The sequence below is a fragment of the Xenia sp. Carnegie-2017 genome, unplaced genomic scaffold (genome assembly GCF_021976095.1).
Source record: "Xenia sp. Carnegie-2017 unplaced genomic scaffold, XeniaSp_v1 HiC_scaffold_14, whole genome shotgun sequence".
In the NCBI taxonomy this organism is placed as follows: Eukaryota; Metazoa; Cnidaria; class Anthozoa; order Malacalcyonacea; family Xeniidae; genus Xenia; species Xenia sp. Carnegie-2017.
In genome coordinates, this window is record NW_025813447.1 from 7,959,580 (window position 1) to 7,983,807 (window position 24,228).

The 24,228-nt window shown below is 37.4% G+C and overlaps 2 protein-coding genes across 7 annotated transcripts in view; one reads left to right on the forward strand and one right to left on the reverse strand.

Annotated features, from left to right (window-relative positions):
* Nucleotides 1-475: 475 nt before the first annotated feature.
* Nucleotides 476-6,250, forward strand: LOC124434851 (zinc transporter 1-like). Of its 2 annotated transcripts, none has more exons than XM_046984774.1 (5): nucleotides 476-604; nucleotides 1,466-1,511; nucleotides 1,804-2,530; nucleotides 3,201-3,617; nucleotides 4,730-6,250. In XM_046984774.1, the coding sequence occupies exons 3-5, from the start codon at nucleotides 1,825-1,827 to the stop codon at nucleotides 5,074-5,076; spliced, it is 1,470 nt and encodes a 489-aa protein (XP_046840730.1). In that variant the 5' UTR covers nucleotides 476-604; nucleotides 1,466-1,511; nucleotides 1,804-1,824; the 3' UTR covers nucleotides 5,077-6,250. The 2 variants fall into 2 exon arrangements, with proteins under 2 accessions (XP_046840730.1, XP_046840729.1); XM_046984773.1 differs by lacking the exon at nucleotides 476-604 and adding an exon at nucleotides 608-800.
* A 2,965-nt stretch (nucleotides 6,251-9,215) lies between these two features.
* Nucleotides 9,216-24,228, reverse strand: part of LOC124434196 (A disintegrin and metalloproteinase with thrombospondin motifs 9-like) — a 51,496-nt gene continuing 36,483 nt past the window's right edge. For all 5 annotated transcript variants that reach the window (XM_046984076.1, XM_046984075.1, XM_046984077.1 and 2 more), the window contains 31 exons: nucleotides 23,734-23,876; nucleotides 23,121-23,184; nucleotides 22,921-23,023; nucleotides 22,623-22,750; nucleotides 22,416-22,536; nucleotides 21,602-21,736; nucleotides 20,997-21,166; nucleotides 20,290-20,416; nucleotides 19,866-19,992; nucleotides 19,060-19,270; nucleotides 18,786-18,962; nucleotides 18,385-18,552; nucleotides 17,796-18,011; nucleotides 17,425-17,589; nucleotides 17,114-17,278; nucleotides 16,739-16,939; nucleotides 16,178-16,348; nucleotides 15,931-16,104; nucleotides 15,128-15,301; nucleotides 14,667-14,837; nucleotides 14,392-14,574; nucleotides 13,882-14,052; nucleotides 13,628-13,798; nucleotides 12,484-12,625; nucleotides 12,247-12,338; nucleotides 11,955-12,049; nucleotides 11,390-11,529; nucleotides 11,149-11,240; nucleotides 10,035-10,139; nucleotides 9,876-9,965; nucleotides 9,216-9,531 (listed from right to left, as the gene is read on the reverse strand). In XM_046984076.1, coding sequence (XP_046840032.1) covers nucleotides 9,882-9,965; nucleotides 10,035-10,139; nucleotides 11,149-11,240; nucleotides 11,390-11,529; nucleotides 11,955-12,049; nucleotides 12,247-12,338; nucleotides 12,484-12,625; nucleotides 13,628-13,798; nucleotides 13,882-14,052; nucleotides 14,392-14,574; nucleotides 14,667-14,837; nucleotides 15,128-15,301; nucleotides 15,931-16,104; nucleotides 16,178-16,348; nucleotides 16,739-16,939; nucleotides 17,114-17,278; nucleotides 17,425-17,589; nucleotides 17,796-18,011; nucleotides 18,385-18,552; nucleotides 18,786-18,962; nucleotides 19,060-19,270; nucleotides 19,866-19,992; nucleotides 20,290-20,416; nucleotides 20,997-21,166; nucleotides 21,602-21,736; nucleotides 22,416-22,536; nucleotides 22,623-22,750; nucleotides 22,921-23,023; nucleotides 23,121-23,184; nucleotides 23,734-23,876 — 4,386 coding nt within the window. In that variant the 3' untranslated portion in view covers nucleotides 9,216-9,531; nucleotides 9,876-9,881. The remainder of the gene's footprint in view (nucleotides 9,532-9,875; nucleotides 9,966-10,034; nucleotides 10,140-11,148; nucleotides 11,241-11,389; nucleotides 11,530-11,954; nucleotides 12,050-12,246; nucleotides 12,339-12,483; nucleotides 12,626-13,627; nucleotides 13,799-13,881; nucleotides 14,053-14,391; nucleotides 14,575-14,666; nucleotides 14,838-15,127; nucleotides 15,302-15,930; nucleotides 16,105-16,177; nucleotides 16,349-16,738; nucleotides 16,940-17,113; nucleotides 17,279-17,424; nucleotides 17,590-17,795; nucleotides 18,012-18,384; nucleotides 18,553-18,785; nucleotides 18,963-19,059; nucleotides 19,271-19,865; nucleotides 19,993-20,289; nucleotides 20,417-20,996; nucleotides 21,167-21,601; nucleotides 21,737-22,415; nucleotides 22,537-22,622; nucleotides 22,751-22,920; nucleotides 23,024-23,120; nucleotides 23,185-23,733; nucleotides 23,877-24,228) is intronic.

The window sequence follows — 24,228 nt, forward strand, 5'->3', positions numbered from 1 at the left end:
CAGCAGGGTCACTGTCACTGCATTCAAATTTTGCATGTGAAGCATATCGTATTTCAAGTGATTACCATGACGGCAGCCGTTCGACTGCCTTTTCTGACCAATAGGAACGCTGATCCGGCTAACCGCAGCTCCGAGGGGCGTGTATACGCCACAGTGTAGCATAACTTAAATGGTCTACATTATTCAAAAATAATGTCAATGATGCACTGACTTAATCGTCACGAAAAAACGCTATTTGGAAAGCAAGAGCTCTGTAGGCTCTTGTGAATCACGATCGGATGAACTTGAAATGAGATTTTGCGAATGAAGTTCAATAATATCTTATTACACGTGACCACAATGACGGCAGGCATATTTTTCAATCCTGCCTTCAGTGTTTCTGACCAATAGGAACATCGAAATGGCTAAACTTTGCTGGTAATTAAATTAACATACAGCACCGTGAGACCATGATGCACAGTGCACATTGAAGACTCCTACGGATTATTCATTGTAATGTGCAAGAAGCACCGGCCCTAGTCGTCACGAACTAACGTTTTTCAAAAAGTTAGAGCTCTGTGTGCGCTCGTCGTGATTGCGACCGGAGGACTTGGAATGAGAGAGGGCAAGTGAATATATTCATATGATTTGAACCTGAGAAATTTTGTGTTTTTTGTACGTAATGTGGGTTTGTTTTGGTCTGTCCATGAGATTTCGCAATGACATTGAATTTGCTTTTGTCGATAAAGGAATTGCTTGTGCCTATGCGCACTTAAATGAATGAGACATTTAGCTTCGCTGTTCAATTGCTGTGAAACTATGTAAGTGTTGCCAACAAGAGATAATTTACGATGATTGAAGTAGGATGATCTTAAGTCCTTAAGTCGATTTCTACACTGAAATATGGTAGGCCGGGCTCGTTTGACGAGTTGACGCTCGGAATTCAAATATTGTTTTCAAAAAATTCGATAAAATTCATTATGAGAACGTCAACAGCTCGACCGCAGTTGAAATATATGCCGGCAGTAACGAAATATTAAATCAACACTGGCGATATCGCTCTTCATTTCTTGTCGGCCTCACCGTACGTTACTATTTTTAAATTCATTCGATCCGTTTGGTCGCTTCGGTTCAATGATTTCAATGCAGGAGTTTACTAAATGTTTCGAATTCTCATTGTCTTATGCTTAACTGGCGATCTTCTCAATGGATATCTAACAAAAATATTTACAATTGTAAAACTCGAAGCAATTCATTGCCATTTGCAAATGTGATATTCAATGCAATTCCATGTATTTGCATCTGTGATGTGCAATTTATAGCTACTTGCAATTGTGATACTCATCGCAATTCAGTTGTATATATATATCAGGCAAATTACATTATATAGCCACACATTTTATTATTCAAAATACCTTTACGACAAAGCTATTGGTTGAGAATTTTAGATTAGATTTGCATTGATATGTATTTTGACTTATCCTAGATCCATCATCTGTTGTAATTGCTGTTTGGACATTGAAATCGTATAGGTAGGTACATTGGTATTTGTCATCCCCATGAAATCAAATGAATGTGCACCTTTTCAGATGTAGAATTTCTTTGCTATTGAGAACATTTTAAGCTTATTCGTACATACTGATTTTTTTAGCCAAGAATTCCTTTTTGAAAATCCTTTTGCACAAGATAGTGTAATCTTTACATCAGGAATTTATAAATGAAAATCTATTGTTTGTGGTTGTCAATCTTAAAAGTGGTTCAGCAAGTTTTCTTGATAATTATATTGTCACGGAGTCTTGCATTGTTGTGTTATGCTCTTTTCAGGATTGATCAATTAAGGGGAGTATGGTAAAACCAAGAAAGAGAGTTCTTCGCAACACAAAGACATGTAGCCTTCTCACGATGCTTGTCCTCACAGGAAGTTTCTTTCTGGTAGAAATTATAGTTGGCTATGTCACTAGTTCAGTTGCGCTTATAGCTGACTCCTTTCACATGCTGTCGGATGTTATCTCCCTTGTAGTTGGTTTCTTTGCCTTGCGGTATTCCAGAAAGTCTGATTACACTTATCGCAACACATTTGGCTGGCAAAGAGCAGAGGTCTTGGGTGCTCTCATAAATTCTGTTTTCTTGATTGCACTTTGTTTTACGATCTTTGTGGAAGCTCTAAAACGTATAGTGAAAATTGAGGAGATCAGCAATCCGCTTCTTATCCTTATTGTTGGTGGTATTGGTCTATTTGTAAATGTGATTGGCCTTTTTATGTTTCATGGCCATGGTCATGCCCATGGTCATGCCCATGGTCATGCCCATGGTGGAACATCAGGCCATTCTCATGGTCATGGAGGAACATTGGATCATGTCCATTACCATGGAGATACTAAAAGCCATGGTGAAACAAGCAATGTTGATGGTGCTACAGTCTCCCAAAATGAAGAGGTGATATTTGACAACAAAGCAACTGTTGAAAACAATGACCTCGATCATAGTAGTGAAGATGAATTCGGTAATTCATTCTTGAAGGATGCCAAGGAAATGCAAAAGTTTGCAACAGGTTTGGAGAGCAGCTGGTTTTTCCTTTTCGGGTTTGAGCCCACTCCTAGAGCATTACTTGGAGGGTGTTAATTTATATGTTAAGTTGTACCCGACTGATTTCTTTCAAAAGTGAATTGCTTTAAAGGGAAATCAATCTGGCACAATTTGATGTATGAAAAACACACCCCTCAATCCCGAAGTAACGTTTTAGGGACGACTCTTGCTAGGCTACTGCCATTACATTCCAATATAGTTTCAGGCACTGTAAGTACCTTTACTGTAGAAAACCGTGCCGTTTTTTGGTCATTAACTGTAACCAAAATCAACGAGGTTAAAATTGGTTGTTCTCGTTGACTAATTTTCCAGCTGACAGCTAACATTGACAATTCAAAAATGCCAAGGTAAAATGAAAAGTACGAAATAACGTGGAAATCAAGCTCGCGACATTGAAAGTTGTCAAGTTTTTATAAAAGCGTTATAAACGTTTCGAAATAACAGTCGACATGAACAGGGAGCACGAAACTAGGCTAGTACTTTCCACTTGATGGTGAATTACTACCGTGTTGAAAAGATGCTTGCATTTTATTCATGAAAAAAAACTTTAGTATTTTTGAATTAACCACTTTTCTGTGCCTCGATCTAAATTTGTCGTAAGTTTTTGTTCTAGTATCTACCTATTTTTTTTGTAGTGGTCGTTCAGGAGGCTTCCTTCGATGCTCCAGACAACACACCCTTGGATCCGGAAAGACATGCGCTGAACGAAAGTCAGGTGACCATGAGTGCACAAATGAACATGCGGGCGGTGTACCTGCACGTGCTCGGGGACGCCATTGGTTCAGTCATCGTCATTGCGAGTGCTTTGTGTATCAAATTTGGAAAGGGAGATTGGACCCTATACGTTGATCCTGTCTTGAGTTTGGTGATGGTTGTGATCATCATGAGGTCTTCACTGCCGCTGCTAAAGGAGTCCGCGTTGATCTTGATGCAGACGGTTCCCACTCACATCAAGATTCAAGAAATACAGGAAAGGTTGCTCGAACAGGTTGAAGGTGTTTTAGACTTACACGAATTTCATGTTTGGCAACTTGCTGGAGATAAAATTATCGGTCAGTATATACATTCACTGTAGCCACATTGTGGTCTTCTAGGCTCATCTAGACTTAGTCTCTCGCATGCTTTGTCGTGGTAATTTTCAACAGGGACGATGTGCATAATATTTAATGAAAAAGTTTGAAGATCAAGCAACTGCATGCGACACTCGTTCTCACTGCGATGATATTTCTAAGAAATTTTTTATTTAGCGTAAGCAACCCAACAGGTTATGGTTAAGGTTAGACGACTAGTATTGACGCTAGCAACGGCAACAATTGCACACTCCCTCCCCCCACCCCACCCCCAAAAAATATTTTCAAGACTTGTCATTATTTGTAAAATTCAAAAATATTAGTATGGGTGATACGTAAATCGTATCGGCGCCACTAATGAACAAGGAGTTCAAGGACGTTCCCTAATTACGCAAAAGTTTTACGTAGGTGCTACTGTTTTTCAAGAAAATAGCCGAAAGATATTTTCTTTGCGTCATAGCTTGGGTAAAAACACTTCCCACTGTGACAAATGTTTGAGAATTCGCGTTTCGCTTTTTTTTTTGATTTCCGTAAAACAACATTTTGGCTGATTTGATCGTAACGCGAACCGACGTCCACGTCCATTGTTGATATGCGTATGGAATGCGCAATGATGCGCAGATGTATCATATCAACGCAATACAAATAAAATTTCCCCCGAGACATTTTTTATGAATTCTACATGAATGAATCCAGTTTGTTAAACACAGAGTAATTTGCTAAGTGTTGTGTGTAGAATGATATCGCTGATGCTTTGAAAAAGGTGTATCGTCTCTTGAATTCAAAAACCTAATCTCAAATTAGCATTGAAATGTAGCGTCATCAGTTTCACCCACTCCTCAGTTACACTATTCGTGTAAAGAAGTTTAAAGATGGCCCAGATTATTGCATCAAAATAGGGCCAATTGCATTGGGCTTTATGAGACTGGTCGAGAATTCATACATTTAGCACCTATATTAATTTATCTCGTGTGGAATTTTCTTTTTGTGTGGTGTTTACTATAATGTAGACCAAACGCTAATGTTAACAAATCTTTCGCATTAGTGTAATTTGACACAAGCATTTTCTCAATGATTCGTAACTCGTATTTCAGCTTCCGCACACATTAAATGTCGTTCGAAGGACGACTACATGGCTTTAGCGAACAAAGTGAAGACTTTTTTTCATAACGAAGGAATTCATTCGACAACTATCCAGCCCGAATTTGTCGATGATCCCTTAGCTCAAAATATCGAACTTGAGGAGTGTATCCTGGACTGTGGCGATGACGTACAGAACGACTGTAGTACACAGCGATGTTGTCAAGATGATGTTAAACAACGAAAAAGGGCCTCGTTCAAGGAAATGTCAAAAGATAACGAAAAGGATGCCGAAAAACATATACTTAAGAACAACTCGAGTCATGAAACTTTTCATGACGGACAAACTAGCAATTCTTGAACTGCCGAACTCAGTTGATGAATAAATTCAGCTTGGTTGATTGCATTTGTCCTGGAAATTGTGACGCTCCGTCGAAGATTTTCACCCCAAGTTTTTCGCAGTTTATAATATCACTTGTTTTGATGATATATTCGTGTTCAAACTAATGGGTTTGAAATCGTTTGTTTTTGTAAGAAAAACCTCTAAAAGAACGTTGTCTTCAAAAATCCAGGAAAGGGTGAATATCTTCGGCTCATTGTATTCTTTGGACAAATGCAGACGGCTTTCATAACAATCGACTCATGCAAGGTATTGTTTTCTTATTATTTGGGAATTTGAGAATCTCGTGTTCATTATGATTAGCCGATCTAAAACTGCTCATTGGACATACAAATCTAAGGTTTTGTTGGGACGCATCGAGTCCAACAGCATAGAATAAATGGAGAAACTGGAATCTATACAGTAAACCACGAATCCAAAAACCTCTTTCATTACTTTACATGGGTCGATAGTTCTTTATTGAGCCTTTCTCACACGACAAAAACTAACCCGGGTTCAACCCTGGTTAATTTTTTTGCGTGTAAACACCAGTAACAAAGGTTTAACCTGGGTTAAATTTAACCCACATCAAAAGTTGGGTTGAGTTTAACCTAGGTTAAACCTTGGTTAGGGGTGTTTACGCGCAAAAAAATAAACCTGGGTAAAACCCGGATCAATTCTAACCTGGGTTAAACCCGGGTTAGTTTATGTCTTGTGAATAGGATTTTGATCACCAGGGTTGACATAACATGCATTAATTAATAATTGTATTAAAATTCATTACTAGTGGCGGGGGTAAATTTTGGTAAAAATACGTACACTTATATACTTGCTAGGTAGTCTTGCAAATTATTTTTATAATTTATACAAAAGCATTCTCATTCGAACTGTGCGTTTCGAACTTTCGCATTTTTTGCTGTTTAGGTGTCACTTTTAGCTTTGTCGTGGTTGTTTTAACGATTACGCAATAAGGCTGGCACTTAGTTGCTTGAAGATTGTCTTACGACTATAAAATTGTCTAGGATGTGATTGTCGATTTTCTGTACTTTCATTACATCTTTTAGTTCTGGTCGTTAACGTATTTAATACATTTATATAAATTATGGAAAAATAGTTCATTTTGATACAAGAAATATATTGTTGAAATACATGCAAACGCCTGCTCTGAGAATTTCGCCTGCTTTTACTTCAAGTGCCCATATTCTCGAAATCGACATGAACTAACGGTCGATTTTCATATATCGGTTATTTAAAAACAAGTTGGTAACGAATACGAGCATTCAAATCCGACATTAGCTCCTGACTTTGAAATCCAAATATGTAAAAATTTACACAATTTGGCAAAGGTGACACTGTCTTGAATGAATGAATGAATGAAAATCTTTATTTTGACACGCTGGCCTTGTCAACTGGGGTTGATTTCCACAAGGGGCGTGCTTTTGTTCAAAAACAATTACAAAATTTACTAAGAAATAAATTATCTACAGAAGAGAAGTTTAAATATTTACAGAGTTTAGTTTATTCCATCAGTTACATGTTAAACTAAATCATAAAATGCAAGCAGCAATTTTCTTTTGAAAAAGTGACACGCTTTTGCTATTTCTGATTTCTGCTGGAATTGAATTCCAAACAGAAGCCCCATCATACGCAAAGCTTTTCTTCAAGGAGTTAGTACTAGGCATAGGAACATTTAAACAACTTGTAATATTGCGTAGATTGTAATCAGTGATGTCTTTTTTATAGGTAAACAGTCTAGTAAGTGAATTTGGTCCAGCATTTTTTAATAATTTAAACATCAGCTTTGCTTTTAGCTTTTTCTAAGTATTTCAAGAGGTTCCCACTTCAATTCTTGTAATGCGTTACAATAATCGACATCAATGCCCATGCTTATGATAATTTTGCAGCTCTATTTTGAAGTTTTGTAGTCTTTGACTGAGTTTCCCCAATACACCCCAAACTTCACAGCAATATGTGAAGTAAGGATGTACCAGGGCATTATAAATAGAGATAAGTGTTTGTTTGTCTGTGTATTGCTTTAATTTTCTAAGGGCGGAGATACCGGCTGCTACTTTTTTGCAAATTTTATCAGTGTTACTCCTCCAAGATAAGTGTTGGTCAATTATTAAACCCAAACTTTCGTACTCATAAATTCTCTTTATAACGTAATTGCCAATTGCAATATGCAAATTAGAAGTAAAAACATTCTTGATCATTTGTTTCGAGCCTATGATCAAATATTCTGTCTTGGTTGAATTCAAACTAAGTTTGTTTGCTATCAACCACTTTTCAAGATTATTCAAGTCAGAGTTTACTATCTTTTCTAGTTCAACTATATCATTATTTGAAGCAGTTATGCTAGTATCATCAGCAAACATTGCTCTAAGCATGAGGGTAAGTCATTTATATATATTAAGATAAATAACGGACCTAAAATAGAGCCCTGGGGAACTCCACAGGAGACGAGTTGTTGAGATGAAATAAAATTTTTGATTTGGCATCTTTGAGTTCGCTTTGACAGATAGGATTCAATTAGGTTGTAGGCTTGTCCTTTAATTCCATACAACTCAAGTTTTCTTAATAAAATTTTGTGATCAACAGTATCAAAAGCCTGTTTTAGATCAATTTGGACTACAAGGTTGAGCAGCCTTTTATCCATGTTTGTGTACCAATCATTCGTACAGTCAATTAAGGCAGTTGTTGATGAATGTGATTTTCTGAAACCAAATTGACAATCACTTAGGATTTCAGATTTAGAAAAGTAGTTGTAGAGTTGATCGTAAAGTATACGTTCAATGATTTTACTGACGACTGGGAGAATTGAAATTTGTCTATAGTTTCCAGGCAAGTTACGGTGTCCATTTTTGTAAAGAGGTATAATTCTTGCTGTTTTCCATTCATCTGGGAAGACAGACAAAGTTATGCACTGATTGAAAATATAGGTTAATGTTTCAGATATGACAGGTGCAACTAGTTTTAAAATTTTACATGATATTCCATCACAACCTGTTGCCTTATTTGCCGAAAGTCCACAAATGAGATGGTACACATTATGGACAGTAGTTGGCCGAAAGGCAGCAAACTCTGATTTAGTTGTATTTATATAATTTTCAAAATTAGTTTTTGTGTTGTCTATTTCTTCAGCAAGTTTTGGGCCAATATTAGAAAAATATGTATTAAGGCCCTCTGCTATGCTTTCTGAGGTTGTAAAAGTATTGTCATTGATAATCAATTTATTTATAACTGTTTCTTTCTTTTGTTTTCCCAATAAATTGTTAAGTTCTCCAGGCCTGTTTAGGGTTTTGTTTTTGACCAACAATCTTTGAAGAGTAGTACTCTTTTTTTGCGTATTTTAGTTTAATATTTACTTTATTACTGCTTTTCCTGTAACACAGCCAGTTCTTTTATGTCCCTTGTCATCCATGGAAGATTTTTTCCTCGAATCTTTTTATTTTGAATGGGTGCATATTTGTCAAAAATCTCAAGGAATAGACCTTTCCACATTTCCCACATAGCATTAGTATCATGGGGGAAGAAATATACAGAATCCCATGGTTGCTCCCTGAGTTCATCAAGAAACTTTTTCTCATTAAAGTTTTTCATGTTTCTTATTTCAATGATGTTTTTACTTTTTGGTATGGAAGTTTTCCTAATTGCAAAAATCATATCATGGTCACTAATACCTGTGTAAATAACTCCTGATTCAGATATTTTTTCAGGAGAATTTGTGACTATGTGGTCAATCAGGCTTCTAATGCTTTGTAAATTTTTTAGCAAACTCATTTTTATTTGAAAACGCTTCTTCGTTTATTGTTTTTCTCATGAAGAAAAAAATATTTTCACAGCAACTAGTTTTCTTTTATCATTTTTAGTACTATTATCATTTCTATTATCCTTATTCACATATTTTAAGAGCAGAGCTCAATGTTGAGCTCGGCTTCACATATAAAGTTTAATTTGATGCCGCCATTTTGGTGCAGCTGACTTTCGCATTGTGTGGGATCGACGAGAAAAATGTAAATTTTTTCTGAAAAAGAAAAACAGCTCTACACGCGAGAAAAGCTCGTATTGTTTACGGAATCGATTTCTTAGAACTTGCTATCATAAACTTGAACAGACAGTAGTTAAATTAGAACATCAAAAATCATGTTAGCCATTACTCAAATTGAAACATCGTCTAGTTAGTGTTACAGCATTTACATATATAAGAAAACGTATATATCTTGAAAAATATTAAATAAAGTGCTTTTCTAAGTATAATACACATGCGTTATGTAACTCGTAAAAACATAACTCGTAAAGAATTATAAACAAACTAAAATATCAACTGATTGAAAAACGCCTTATAAATATGTTACATTATTTACATAATCTATTTAAAAGCCTATGTATATAATTATATTCGAAATAATTTTTGCGGCGGGAAGTAAGAACACCACCCTACAATAGAATAAAAAAATTTATACTGGAAATCCGCAGCAAATAAGAGAGTGATTGCTTAGCTAACCATCATGCAATGCGCGCGTAATCGGTCATTCTTATAAACACCAACCAGCATGATTATTTTGTGACTTAATCCTTTGCATTCGCAACTTTCATATGTATGTGATTCTACAATTATTTTATTGTTACTTGTTAAAGCGGAAATGTCAAATTTTCGGAGTCAGCGTAAAATACAGTGACTCCCAAATGAATATCAACAAACGCAAGCAATGCATGATGATTGGCACACAACTAATGTAAGTACTTCCGGTCTTCCTACTCATAAAGCTTTGAAATCTTACCCCGTGTTATAGGACAACAACTCTTAGAGTTTGAAAAGGCCTGCATACACCGCAATAACCGCCGCACATTCCAGTTACGATTTGTCTTCCCTAAACAAGACAAAAAGTTTGCGGTGGCGCACAAAAATACATTGAAAAATTCCAGAAATACAAAAATACCTTATTGATACTTATGACTTTTGACAAATAGTAACCGTATGATTTCCACGTCACTTCCGGTGATATTGAAATACCAGTGTTGGTTAAGTCGATACTAAAACGACCCTGATGTAGCAGAAAAAAGAAGATGAATAAAATGATTTTTGTCGAAGAAACAACAGGAAAATGAAGTTTTCTTAAAAGTGCCCCCTTGTACCAATTATACCCTGAGAAATATGGGAGCTGCTTGAGTATCTCAACGAGAACTTTTTCACGCGACCGAATCAAAACAATTTTATAATTTGTTGAAGTCGCTCTTTTACGGTCCTGCCCTGTCGTTTTTCAATGCTGACGAAGATTCTGACACTAGATTGTATTTTGACATCGTCTCAAGGCAGCTCGCGCACACGAGACCCCATTTCCACCAGCCAAAATTTCTCGCGCACCAAACAAAATTTGCTATATAAATGGTCGTCAATGAAGACGAACGACACCATCATCCGACTGAAGCTAATATGCGTCGCCATGAAAGTAACAAAACGCAATCGAAATATCCACCAAACGGCACAGGTAAAATTTTGTCTCAAAATGGGCGATAGAAAATTCCAAAAAAATCGGAATAGGGCATAGGGACGATTTATGTCGGAAACTGAATGACAAAAGCAAAATAGGTGACGGCGCAAATATTCCATTCCCGACAATTTATTGTGGCAGACGTTCGCTCGTCTATATACATATATATCAACGTCAATATGTTACGTTATTTTCAAGGCGATACGTCGTGTTTGCTAAATTTCTCTAATACAAGATTGTTATGAAATAAAATGATTGGGGGAGTCAAAAATCTTTTATCAGAGACGCTTGAAATCATACACGAATTTTATATTACAAAAGAATCTTCGAAAACCACTTGCCATAACCGAAAATGGATTTCAAATATAACGAAGTTTAGTTTATTCAATATAATGTTTGCACTTTCAACTGTCTCAAAAACAAAATTTGCGCACGAGTTCTTACGCAAGAAAGCTGAACGGGGCATTAACAAGTCGATAAACATGGAAATGAAATGTGCGATGATTCATTTAAAGATGACGCCAACCTGTAACGCCGCAAATCAAACGAAAAATACACGAACCTGAGGACACTGAGATTTGCTGTAACAATCACCAGCCGTGCCATAGTTTGGCGCACGTTTGCCACGCTTCACAGCAAAGGTGAAATCCTTACCTGAGAGAAATAAAAGTAAAGTCCTTTCATGGCTACAAGTATTCCTGCGCCATGCCTCCTCATAACTTGTGCTCAAAATGCCTCAAACAACATATGATTGAAAAAGTACATCACTTGTCATCTGTTATTTGTCACAAAAGACTACTTACCAATGACTGACATTCGACGGAGATCGAGGCGAACCTTTGAAAAATATGTTCCTCCCGACTCATCAAGCAAACCAGGAACACAATGAGGGCAGTCATCTCGTCTGGCGCCATTATAGGGACATTTAGCAGGATTTCTCAAACTGAAACATATGTGAAACGAGATTTGAAGAGAGCGGTGCTCAACGAAGTCCACAAAAATAACCTTTCAGTTGTTTGAAAAAGGAAGTTCAAGTTTTAAAAGCGATACTTTTATGATGGAGATAGCAAAGCAGAAGAATGATTTCAATAAAGACTCAATATTCAAGCAAATAGCTAGTACATTTAATGAAAATAAAAAGTGCATTCGAAGCATTTTGTGTCAAGTTCACCCTTTATTTTCATTGAATATACTCTATCCATAAATTGATTATGCTTTCCATTCATTGAAACCGTCCTTTTCAATCGAATGAAATTGTTTCAACGTGCAGAAAGATTGTTTTCGACGTGTGCATTGAGTGTACTCAAGAAATGAAAAGGGTATATTTCAACATGAAGATGAATAAGAACGAAGGTAGACCGACCCTACCTTCGATGGTAATATTCGGCAAAATTATGCCGAGGTCCCGATCGCAGCGTGATGAACTCTTTTGGATTATCAGTTAACATTCCATAGCAATACACCTTGAAAAGATTGTCGCAAAAACATCAATAATTTCGTAGTAAGAGATTACGTAAATCAATGGGAGTGCAGATCGAGTATGGATTCTTTACATGACGGGATGAAAACACTGGGTCAAGCTTTGTACCCCCTGCTATGGGATGAAGAATAACCCTGAATAGTTTAAGAGAATCATTCTCGTTCGATTTGTTTTATGTACCTGAATTCTTTTGGAGTTGATTGTGATGTTAAATTCAGCATCATCCTGTTTTCCCTGTTGTATCTGAACATCCCTACACGATCTTGGAGCACCTGGTGACATAAAGTCGAAAATGATATTATTACTTCATGTAACGAATTGTATAATCATTCATAAATCCTTTTTCTTGCTTAATGACTGAATGTGAAACTTTTTGCTCGGAAATGACAAAAGTAAGCAAAGTTTCATTCTTCTTACATTTCGGCAAGAAACATTTTCGTGTATCTTCGGGTTTCACTGTCCAGGATTTCCTACATCTTTCATCTGTGCTTTTTTGGTTGTTTCGTCCCAGACATTTCACGGCTCTTCTCATGTACGCTTCGCCACAGGTGGAAGAACACTGATAATAAAACAAAAAGAAATCAAGTTTTCTTTGAGGATGCGTAGACCTTTAGTACGGGATAGTGCTTTTATAACCACGGCTCTCCCAGTTGTCCCATTTTAAATCATTCCTTTATTTTCCATTTTTTAACAACTTGCAAAAGTACTTGGATAGATCACAAATGTATTTCACTTAAGAGTTTGACTTTCCATTTTCTAACACAGAGGATACAGTAACACGAACATACAGTTTAGGGGGGAGGGGATTGCTCAATCGTCAGGCAAGAATGCATGTTAAGCAAGTAGAAAAATCATTATGTTCACTATGTACAGCCTTTTCGTAGGACATAAAACTTTCTATCATACACTTTAATTGGAAACGAACTCTCCATTAACCAACTATAATAGATGTTTTTTCCTCTGTAGAAGGTGTCCCAGAAAAAAAAGGAAGCTGCACAAATAATTATGTATGCATTAAAAGTAAAACGTTGGTTGGTGGGGGGGGAGGGGTGCATATTCATAAATTGCGTTGTGCCCTACTGATTTCTTTTGAAAATGAAATGAATTTCAAAAGAAATCAGTAGGGCAGAACTGAATAAATGAATATACCCCCCCCGCCCTAATTAATGCTCAACTGTCATGTTCATTAACCTTTTCTGAATGCTAGCGATATTATCACAATATAGAAACATACAGTAATCTCACTCCTTTGTGCAACTTGCTGCTGTATATTTAATTAGATTACTGGTGCAGCTAGCCACCTAGGCGCTCCTATTAATCAGAAAATGCAATTTACTGGCTGCCACTGTGCTAATCACATGCGTAATAAGATATGCGCTGCACAAAAAATTCTACAGAGTGAGACTACTGTATGTTTCTATACTGTGATATTATTGTGCATAATCGTTTCAGTGAATTCATAATTATTTATGCGGGTTCCGCTTTTTCTTTGGGGGGGGGGGCACTCTGTTTAACAGAATTAAAGTTCTCTACTAAAGTTCCTTGAATTAAGGTCTCCTACCTGGGACCAGGGGCCAGTTTTCCAAACATAAAAGCTATCACAAGATCCACGATTACAGCGTCTCTCAGTTGGCGGTCTTTGTGATGAATCGCATAGATCATTGGAGTTCCGATCTTTCTCTGGACATGTAATCACTCTAGATTGCCGGCCATCACCACATGACTTGGTGCACTTCAAAAAAAAACGCAACAATAATGACAATTTAAGCAACCGCTTGTGTGATGCTCAATATGTTTATGGTTCTATCTTAATACCTCAGACCACTGGCCAACAATCCACTTGGGGGCGCAGTTTACGTTTCGACACGCCCTCATCTGTGCAGGCTTATCGTGGGGGTCGCAGAGCTCACTGGGAGCCTGTTTCTTGCTCTGATCGACGCACACGATCATACGAGATTGTACTCCAGCGTCACATGTTTTTGAACACTATAAAGATGCGAAGGTAGGAAATTATTCATAGCTATCACCATTGCTTCACAAAACCTATTCTTATTAGAGCCTATTCCATGAGATTGATTTGTGATATCTAACTCATCACTGACACGTGACAATGCAGCAAGTACATTAAGAACATCGGTGCACAGCCTTTCTTATGGTCTTTTATCGAAAACATTATACGCTTAAACCATTATAAAATATCTCTCAAAGGTCAACTGACAAAAGTTGATGTTTTAAAGGTTCCCTTTCTGGCAAAACATGAATGCAAAACGACACATTTTTTTAAAACGTAAAGAAAGCCATTTGTGTTTTAATGCCTTTACTAACCGGGCTGAACGAGAACGCAAACCATTTATAACTTGTGTTTCGTGAATGGCATTCTTTGATCATGCAAGATCTTTTATTTCTTGGTTTCTCTCTGTTTGAGCAGAACCTTTCATCCAAGAATAAAGTGTCTCTTCGACAACGCACGTCTCGTTCACTGATACCCAATCCACACATTTTTGAACACTTTAAAATGAAATATATTGAAGTTAGTTGACACGCTATGATATCAAACCTTTTATTTTCAATTTATTCTGAGACAAACAGTAAAGAATTACCTTTCCCCAAATGCCCGTCTCCCAAATTCCGCACGAACGTCTCCTGCAAGGCTTTTGCGAGCGAGGTTTGCGTCGTAAATTGCGGCATCTTATAGAAGGCACTTTCCTACCATAAAAGTCTTGGCACCAGACTTCTCGCTTTTTCAAACCTTCACCGCATTGTACAGAGCACTAGATTGAAACAAAGAAATCATCAAATGTTGCATAATAAAAAAGGTCTATACTTAGTTTCTGTACTTATAAGTCTAAAATATTTTGATGACACATTTGCTTTTTTAAGTCGAAAGCGTTTTAAACACAGCTACCCTATCTTATCTTAAGATGCTATGCTTTTTTGTTCGGATAACGAGTCTTTAATTACCATTTTATTCCGAGAAAACCATACTGCAAGTACTGTCTGCACGAATTTCTCAAACAATTTGCTAACTGGATATTTATGTCAACCAAAAATCTCAACTTACAGGATGCCATTTGCTTTTTGCCCAACGCACCATTGGTCGACAGCTTTTAGTGTAGCATGTTTTCATGGAAGATGGTCGAAGTTTTCTGTAGCAATATCTGTCGGGCATGATGTGAGTCGAGTTGGAGCAATAGACCCGTCTAAGAACGGCTCCTAGACCACAGGTTTTTGAGCACTTGAAGGGAATAACAAATATTTAATTAAAGCTCTGAGTCTACCACAGTGTTTACGCTAGAAACATCTAGAATGTCCCATCTTCTAAGTCCAACGTTTTTCGAGGTTGAGGTCCGAGGTTTATGTATTTTGTAGGGGGTGGGCGCGGAAGTTTTCAGGTTTCTGCAATGGCTCTTCCATCATTTTGAGAACACAGTTCGAACAAAAAGGTTTCCAAAAAAATCATGAAAACAAAATCAAACTCGTGGATTTTAAATTTGCCTGAAGGACCAACAACTTAAACTCTTAATTACTAAAATTACATTTTAACATTAAAGCTTTAATAGTTTCTTCAGTTTGCTTTACAATTAAATGCGGAATGTTTTAGCCTTTTTTAATTTTGGAGATAATCACATATTTTATCCAAAGCTTAATTTGAAAAACTCCCCAAAACTCCCAAAACTTGGGATGACCTCTGGTCTACCTTCTTTCCACTAAGTAAATAAAAACCTAAGCCAACAGCTGGCCATCAGTAATGCAGTTTTCAAACCTTTATTCAATCCCATCTGGACGATGAATCGATCGAAACGAAAAGAAAAAGAAAATGCCTAGGCTAACCCAATTTTCAAAAATAAGCTATTATATTGTCACCTTTGTCCATTGACTCGTCCGCCACTTAGGACAATCGTTTGTGGAGCAACTCATTACCATTGGTGGTTTTATGCTTTCGTCACAATTGGTTTTCAACGAATGATTCGCTCTGGAAATTCCGTAAATACACGATACGCGTCTTTGTTTTGAGCCAGTTCCACATGTTTTTGAGCACTGGAGATAAATACATTGATTTCTCAATCTTAAAGACGCTTGGTTTACAACACACCGAAATATATCTTCTCACCTTACTCCATTGGCTCACTCTCCATATTGGACAAGTTCCCAAACTGCAGCGATTCATCGACTGCGGTTTTGTTTTTTTATTACAGTATTGCTCGCGAAGCTTTTTGCCGGATAAGCCATCGAAACATTGAACAGAACGACGCCTGAAGCCACGTCCACAGCTTCGTGAGCACTAAATTGATTTGATTTTTGTATATATTGACGAAGTTGACGAACTCAAATTTTAAAATCAATTAGCACCTAAGTGGATAATAAGCACCTTGAGCAGTATACATATAGAACCGAGACTTAAGAATAATTTTAACGAAATTATACTGATATAGAAATAAGACTGGAATATGTTTGAGTTCTAAATCCTTCGTGTACACCGCGGGAACTTATGGAGCATTTAGGTTTCAACACTGGGACTCCTAAGACCGGAAAAGAGACCGGAGCATTTGAGAACTCAAACTTTAGCTTCTGATCACTCGCAAGACACAAGACTGAAGCATACAAACAAAGATTCACTCTCGAACATCATTTGATAAGCCACGCACACACTGGAAGATCAAACCTCAAATACCTTGGTCCAAGTTCCAGTCTTCCAACGCCGGTTCACAATCGGCTTTTGTTTTATTGCAGGCCTACAGAGATAGTTCGAACATTGCCTAATATTAGATGGTCTTAACAATGGATCACAGGATTCGTCATCGATCGCTCTGAATTTTCTATTGAAACATTTTACTTGTCGTCTTTGTGTTCCTCTTCCACAATTTGAAGAGCACTAAAAAATACAAAAAACATCCGTCGCCTTGAATTTTAAAATTATAATTGGATAACAATTGTAATCTTTTTAAATTTATTGCACGAGTTTTTCGTTTGGTGCCCGGAAAATCAATCTATGACTCCATGAATGAGCTTTCCTCGACTTTATCCGATATTAGTTACCAGGCCTAACCTTAGTCCATCTAGAATGACGCCAAATTCCACAATACTCGAGACATTCTCGAATCATTTTCGGTTTTGTGTTGGAACTGCACATGATATCGCCGAGTGGTTCGTCATTAACATCGGCACAGCTAACGTTTCTGGTTTGAAATCCTTTTCCACACATCGACGAACACTACGGTACGTAAAAATATACAGAATACAGAGTTGAACGTAATTGAAAAATAAAGACACTCGGTATTTCTCTGAAATTAGCCGGTACCACCGAATTAAAACCTTTTGACGTTTTGAAAAGATAATTGGGAAAAGGTTTCCACTTACTTTAGACCAACGACTTTGTTTCCATCTCCCACAGTGACTCGTGCAAATTCGGGCCGTCTCTGGTTTCTTCTTGTTTGCACAGGACTCATTACTCGTGATTACGTCACGTGAATCGACACACGTGACATTCCGTTTTTGGAGACCTTCACCACATGTCGCTGAGCACTGTATTAAGAATCACGGCATGATTAATAGGCACAAAACCTTTGAATTGTGGGCTTATACAAATTCGAAAGGCAAAGATAATATATGTCCTATTCTTATTTCAATAACCACTAAGACGTCATATGCTTAAATATGCTAAAAGTGCAGCATCATGTCCATTTTGAGAAAACAATAAGACATTTTTGTGTCTATGAGCATCAACTTACCTTTCCCCAGGCTTCAGTTTTCCATCTAAAACGCCCACGGTCAGCGACCTTTTTCAAATAGAATAGTGTCAGGTTGCATTGCGGTAATCCATCGCAGGCTCGTCTTGACGGCGGTTTGTCTTTTCCTTGGCATTCTATCTCGTTCAACATTTCGCGATCACTGTTTGTACATCGAACAAGACGGACTTGATGCCCCGAACCGCACGTGGCAGAACACTGGAAGACATAAAATGACTTTTATGAAAGAAAGCAGCAAGCATTTTAGGATCTGTCGATGAAACATTTCGAGCAGATGATGAGAAACAATGGAAGAAATGCTGCGCATGCGAGGATATGAAGTATTTCGTTTTGAAAAATGAGGGGAAAATGAAGAGAACTGAACAAATTATTGCGCGGAGTGAAAGAGACGGGAGTAAATTCATTTTTTTGTCCGCTACTGCGAGACTACAAATATTCAAAATATACCATCATCAGATGTGAAGCAATACTTTGCTAATTTTACCCATAAAAAGACGAACTTGAAAGTCTAGCTGTGACCACTTGGCAATTCAGAAACTTTATGAAAAAGACAAAAAAAAACATAGCTTACATCCGACCATTCCTCGTACTCCCAATGAGGACATGCTTTAATACGGCAACTTCTTTCGTCACTTGGTTTTCTCCGTGAATCGCATCGCTCGGGTGAAGTTTGCCTATTGCCATTCATAACACACTGAACTTTTCTTCGTTGATTACCTTCACCGCAGGCAGCCGAACACTGAAAGGAGATTTTGAAATGCTTTTTAATCGTTTTCTCAGTTTCGCCATCTTAAAGTGGATTTAACAACAAACCCAGGGAAAGAAATGAACTAAAAATTCGAGAAAAACTACGGAATGCGTAGTTGAAAGTAAAGTGTCCTTGGACATTCAAACAACAAAAATGGAATGTTTGTCTAAAAATATCCACCAATCAGATTGCTTACAAACTCAAGAAAGAAACTTCATACGTACTCTACTCCACTCTCCCGCGCGCCATGCTGGACAGCGCATAGTGTTGCAAGAGCGCGTTTCTGGTCGTTTTTCAATTCTGGCACACATAGCAACCGGGAGTTCTTTACGGATTTTTGCGTTCTTCTCCAAACAAACAACGCTTCGTCGTTGAATGCCGCCATTACATGACTTGGAACACTGAAAAAAAACAAAACGCGTGTTTCAATTGAAAGAACCTGGGAACGAGGATGTACAAGATTTGCATATCGTGCGTCACTAGTTAACAATGTCTAACCTTAGACCAGCGAGAGTAAGCCCATACGACATTGTCACACGATCCTTCGCATTTTTCCCTATTTGGAGGTCTCGTAACGCGTTCACAATCTCTACTTGGATGTATAAGATTTGCGCCTGATGACACAAAATGTTTGACACAGCGGTAATACAGCTTCTGAGTACTAGGCCCGCAGCCAGGTTTACATGCACCTTTACTTGTTATCATCCACCTGTATAAAGATGACATCGTCATGAAACATTTGCGTATATTCCTCACCAACATATTTCTTCACCATCCCTGCCTCTTTTACAGTAAAAATACACCGTTTTTTATGAAGACAATATATTGGCCACGATAGCAATGGAAATAAATTTCGACTTAGTTTCCTTTCTAGTGATAAATAATCAGTTGTGAAGCCAGCCCGCAGATTTACACGCGCCTTTAACTTAAGTATGCAGGACTACAATTATTCATTTCTTTAGAAATCTATTGTTCTTACGGTCAATAATCACGAAAAGATTTGCATAGCTGGAGTAAAAAGTCGGGCTGGCTACGCTAATGGAAGTAATTGCCAGCTGTCGTAAAGACCTCAAAAAGTCGAGCGTGCAACAACAGTTAAAGTAAATTTCATCTGAGCGACACACAAGCAACACAGCTGGCACAGTTCCTAAACTTTTTTCTAACAAAAATAGCGAGTTTCTACGATAATGAAACCACGCTTAACATCCCAACCAAAAAGCTCGGTAATGTAAGAATTGAAAAACTCAGAGCTCCCGTTATAATAATAAGGCTATTTTACAATTGAGATGAAGAAAATAGCTTACTTGAAGACACAATTGCCGTTGCAGACCTCTTCAATCTTTTCTGGTTTCTCAATACCCTTACAGAATTTTGAAGAGACGCTCGAGTTATCTCCACCGCGTTTACAAAGAAGCTCTCGCTTACGCGACCCTGAAGAAAAAAAATTCAGCATGTTTAAAACTTCATAATGTTCACAGGGAGATGGAAAAACTTTATCGATTGCCTTAACATACAACGAAAGTTATATTATTAGGGGCGCAAAGATGGGTGAGCAAGGTGAAGGGAGGGGAGGGATCTATGCTTTAGTAAAATATGTAGGAAAAAAATCGGATCAGTCATAAATTGCACGCTTTTCCATCGAGTATTTAACATAGAAAAGCGCATCACAGTTTTTCGAGAGATGTGCGCCCAGCGTTTTTCAACCGTTATGCTCTCTGAGGCTCATACCTTGACATTGTCGGCTGCATTTTCTCCACGGACCTCGATTGTCCCAATAGAACACATTTCTTTTAACAATAGGCCGCAAGAATGAGTATGTTATAGTCGGAGAGATCACTCGCTTGATGGCCAAAACCTGGATTTTGTATCAAGTTACACAATGTAAATTTCTCAAGCTTTTGGAGTGTAGCTTAATAAAGAAGCTGAACTGCACGACGAGGAAAAAAACGAGCTACTCGTTAAAAGTTACGTCCATGGAGGAGGCTAAGTAGAATGACTGAGCAAAAAACATACAGATAAATATTCATATTGCTGCTTTTAACATGTATTTTATATTATAACATATAATATGTTGCTTTTATCATGCTTTTAACAAGTAGTCCAATCGTTTCTCGTTGTTTAGACCTCCGAGCTGTATGCATAAAATAAGGCATTGCGATAGTGTAGAAAACCATATTGCAATAAGGGTAAAACTTTCACCATTAAAAAGTTGAAATAACTCTAGCTCGATGTAGTTATTTGAACTCTTGGGCAGAGGTTACGGTAATTTAAAGTTTGCGCAGTTTAATTAACCAAAAAATAAATTGTATTGTGCCTTGTTTGGAATTAGATATTTTAAGCGATACTTCGTTTTCAACTTAAAACTTGGTTTTTTTAACAGTGTATGAATTGATGTTTCAGAATCAGTTTACACAAGTTCAGTTCATTCACAATACCTGCAAACGAATTTTCTGTTGCAGTTTTCCTTCGATGATGATATACTCGGGATATGTTTCTGCACCAGAGTAAGTAATTTTCAGCCCAGAAATATGGAAAATGTTCGCTGACTTTCCTTTTACGTGATAACCACCGTTCAGTATGTTTCTGTACTTTTCATCCAATAATGCTAACATAACAGTAATAGAAATACTAATGATAATAATAATTATAATAACAATAATAATAATTAAATGAAGATATGATCTTCGCACTTTGCTGTTGAGATCCCGTTGAGTCACCTGAATTTTTCAGGTTCATGAGACAATTGCTTAAATTGTCCAGCAAAGTGCGAAGATCATATCTTCATTTAGTTTCAAACACCGCACTGCATATAACAATCTTTAATAATAATAATAATAATAATAATAATAATAATAATAATAATAATAAAAAAATAATAATAATAATAATAATAATAATAATGATGATGATAGTGATAATAACAATAATAGTAATAATAGTAATAATAATATCATCTGTTGGCTGTTAGCCAATCACAATCAATTAAGATTACATCATCACTGTATAATTAATACTTGTCATAATTTCAACACACTCTTACCTAAATAATTATAATCATCAAGTTTTCCACGTGTTCTATTAGATGTGCGGTCCCATTCTCCCTGAAATTTCGGTGTTCTCAGCTCTATTTTCACGGATGATATTCCAGAAGGAAACGTCGTGACGTCATTGTACCCTACGTATACAAGAAGATCCTTGAAATTCTATAGAGTAGTCAGTCCTCTATATTGATGATAGTAGCAACATGAATATTTATCAATCTTGTGCAATGTTAAAATTGACCCGGGGAGCTCAAATTCGTATATGCATTTTATAATCCGTAAAAAACAATAGATTTCAACGGAGTTTTATACGGTTGAGCCTGCGTGCAGTCTCTTTAATTATATTAAAATATTACTAATTATTCCAAATTTATCGTATCCCGTCCCTGCACTAAAATACACAAGCTTTTATGCATTTCAGCTGCTCTTGGTGAAGCTTTTCCATTTTAAAAAAGTAAAGTATTGTATCCGTAGCGCTTTCAAATTCTTCTACTTTCAATATCGCAACATCGATCGACGCTATCTTGCTCGCCAAAGTATTAATTTATGTGTAATATATAAATTATTACCAAATAGCCAATCAGCGTCTTTCCCCGCTTTTCCAGGGAAATCCACGTGACTGGAACAAGCATTTCAGCTTCCGATTCGCAGTCTCTACGTTCTCCCGCCCTAATTTTCTCTCTCCCTTAGAGATTGCACGCAGGCTAGATACGGCATGTCATGCATATATGAACATGACCCCCCCCCCCGACTACGGCCAAATACTACAGTGTGGTATGTCAATACAGTTTAAGAATAAGTCATTAATTCTACCCCACTTCACTTTTTTGTGCCAAGAGTTGTAAGTTCGTTCACAAGTGTCGTTTCTTCCCCCACATACACCACAAACATCGACTTTCTTTTGCGAATTCAAGACGTTGTCACATCCGGCGAGCTAGGCGAAAAACACATATGCAAAAGTTGAAACCCAAAGGGACTGACGAAATTTTCAGCCCTTGCTAAATACATTCAAATAATCACCCGGCAAATTCCATTCACGCAAATATCGAACACGTTTTTCCCGCATTTCGTGCCGTCGACAACTTTCGGTGTGACAATTACACCACCGCCTCCAATGCGTTCACAAAACAGTTGACATCGATGTCTGCCTGTGTTGAAGAGTTATACATACTCTGAATACACGATATAGAATCAAGAAAACTCAACAAACCGTATTTTACCGATTACAGATACACATACACACTAATTTGAAAACAAAATAAACTACAATCCCCCGGTTACATGTACTCGAAGAGTCGCAAATACATAAAAATCTCACCCCTAAGGTATCTTGGTACCCATTGACTTCCCGGCGGTCCCCTTCTGTTATTGTATTTTGCACATTGCACGGCTCTGAAACTTGCGCTGCCTTTGGGACAATCCTTCAAGAAAATATCGCAATCATAATAAACTCCCAATGTTTGTTTGCTTCTTTAGCAAAAACTTGTCGTGTATTTAAAATGTCTCATGAGAATTTACCTTCGTGTTGCATGACTTGAATCGTGTTTTGGCACCAAAGCAGAATTTACCACCGTTTGAAGGCCTGAAGAAGAAATTTTCGCAAATTGTGTATTTCTTCATCTCATTCATTTGTGGATAAGTGTGGTCGACAACAAAACAGTACACCTTGCTCCGGATGGCAACACAAAGATTGTTTTAAATTGACCAAAAAGAAACACCATTTGACAATTTCACATAACTTATAGAACACCATAGCAGACATCCTGTATTAAGCGGAAATTTTGTGAGGTCCCAACTCTAATCTCTTATAGCTGATAAGTAATCATAAAACCTCTATCAAGCAGCCATTTCCATTTAGTGGAAATAATCCGTTTAATTTCGCGAATGTGTACACTTAAAACAGGTTTCATGTACATCGTTTGTTAAATGCTTCTGGATTGTGAAAAAATGCAGCTTAATCAAATTCACGGGCATAGACCGGCCCTAACCAACATACCGATCTAGGCTAGTATAATGGAGCGGGAACGCTTTTGGAACTGTTCAAAAAAGCCACGATAGATTAAACCACTAAGTCTTGTCAAACACAGGAAGAGTGCGAAGGATAATACATGCATAGAAGACTTTCGTTTACCTTGGGTTGTTACACGAGCGCGATGAAAACGTCACACCACCACCACAGGTACGGGAGCAAGGACCAAATGGTGACCATGGCGACCAGTTCCCGTTAATCACCGTCTTCGTTCGTTTCTCTACGCATTCGCCATGAATACACCACTAAATGGTTGCAAGAGAGAAAATGCGGTCACGCTTGGAGTTCTCATAAATAGAAGCCCCATTGATAGGATTGCTTATTTTTCGCTCATGTCATTCCCAAATTGTGGCAGGATATTATACGCATGCGCATATCGTTGTCGTACAGCTCACGTGGCCTGTACAATACATTGCTCATAGCAGTTTCGATTCAGCAACAATATATTTTGGTGTCAGTATACCGCGTAAACATAAAACCCTATTGTGAAAGTTCTCCTAGTGTGAAATTTCATCTATCTAATGTGAGATACGCTCTTGAGGAAAAGAATTGGACATGATTGCCTTCAGTCGATGTATGTGCGAATTCGTATATTCT

What these genes read in the sequence shown, in the direction of transcription:
- LOC124434851 (XM_046984774.1), top strand. Translation starts at nt 1,825, where the DNA reads ATGGTAAAACCAAGAAAGAGAGTTCTTCGCAACACAAAGACATGTAGC. An exon ending in AATGCAAAAGTTTGCAACAG is followed by an intron (nt 2,531 to 3,200) that starts GTTTGGAGAGCA and finishes TTTTTTTTGTAG; the next exon opens with TGGTCGTTCAGGAGGCTTCC. An exon ending in TGCTGGAGATAAAATTATCG is followed by an intron (nt 3,618 to 4,729) that starts GTCAGTATATAC and finishes CTCGTATTTCAG; the next exon opens with CTTCCGCACACATTAAATGT.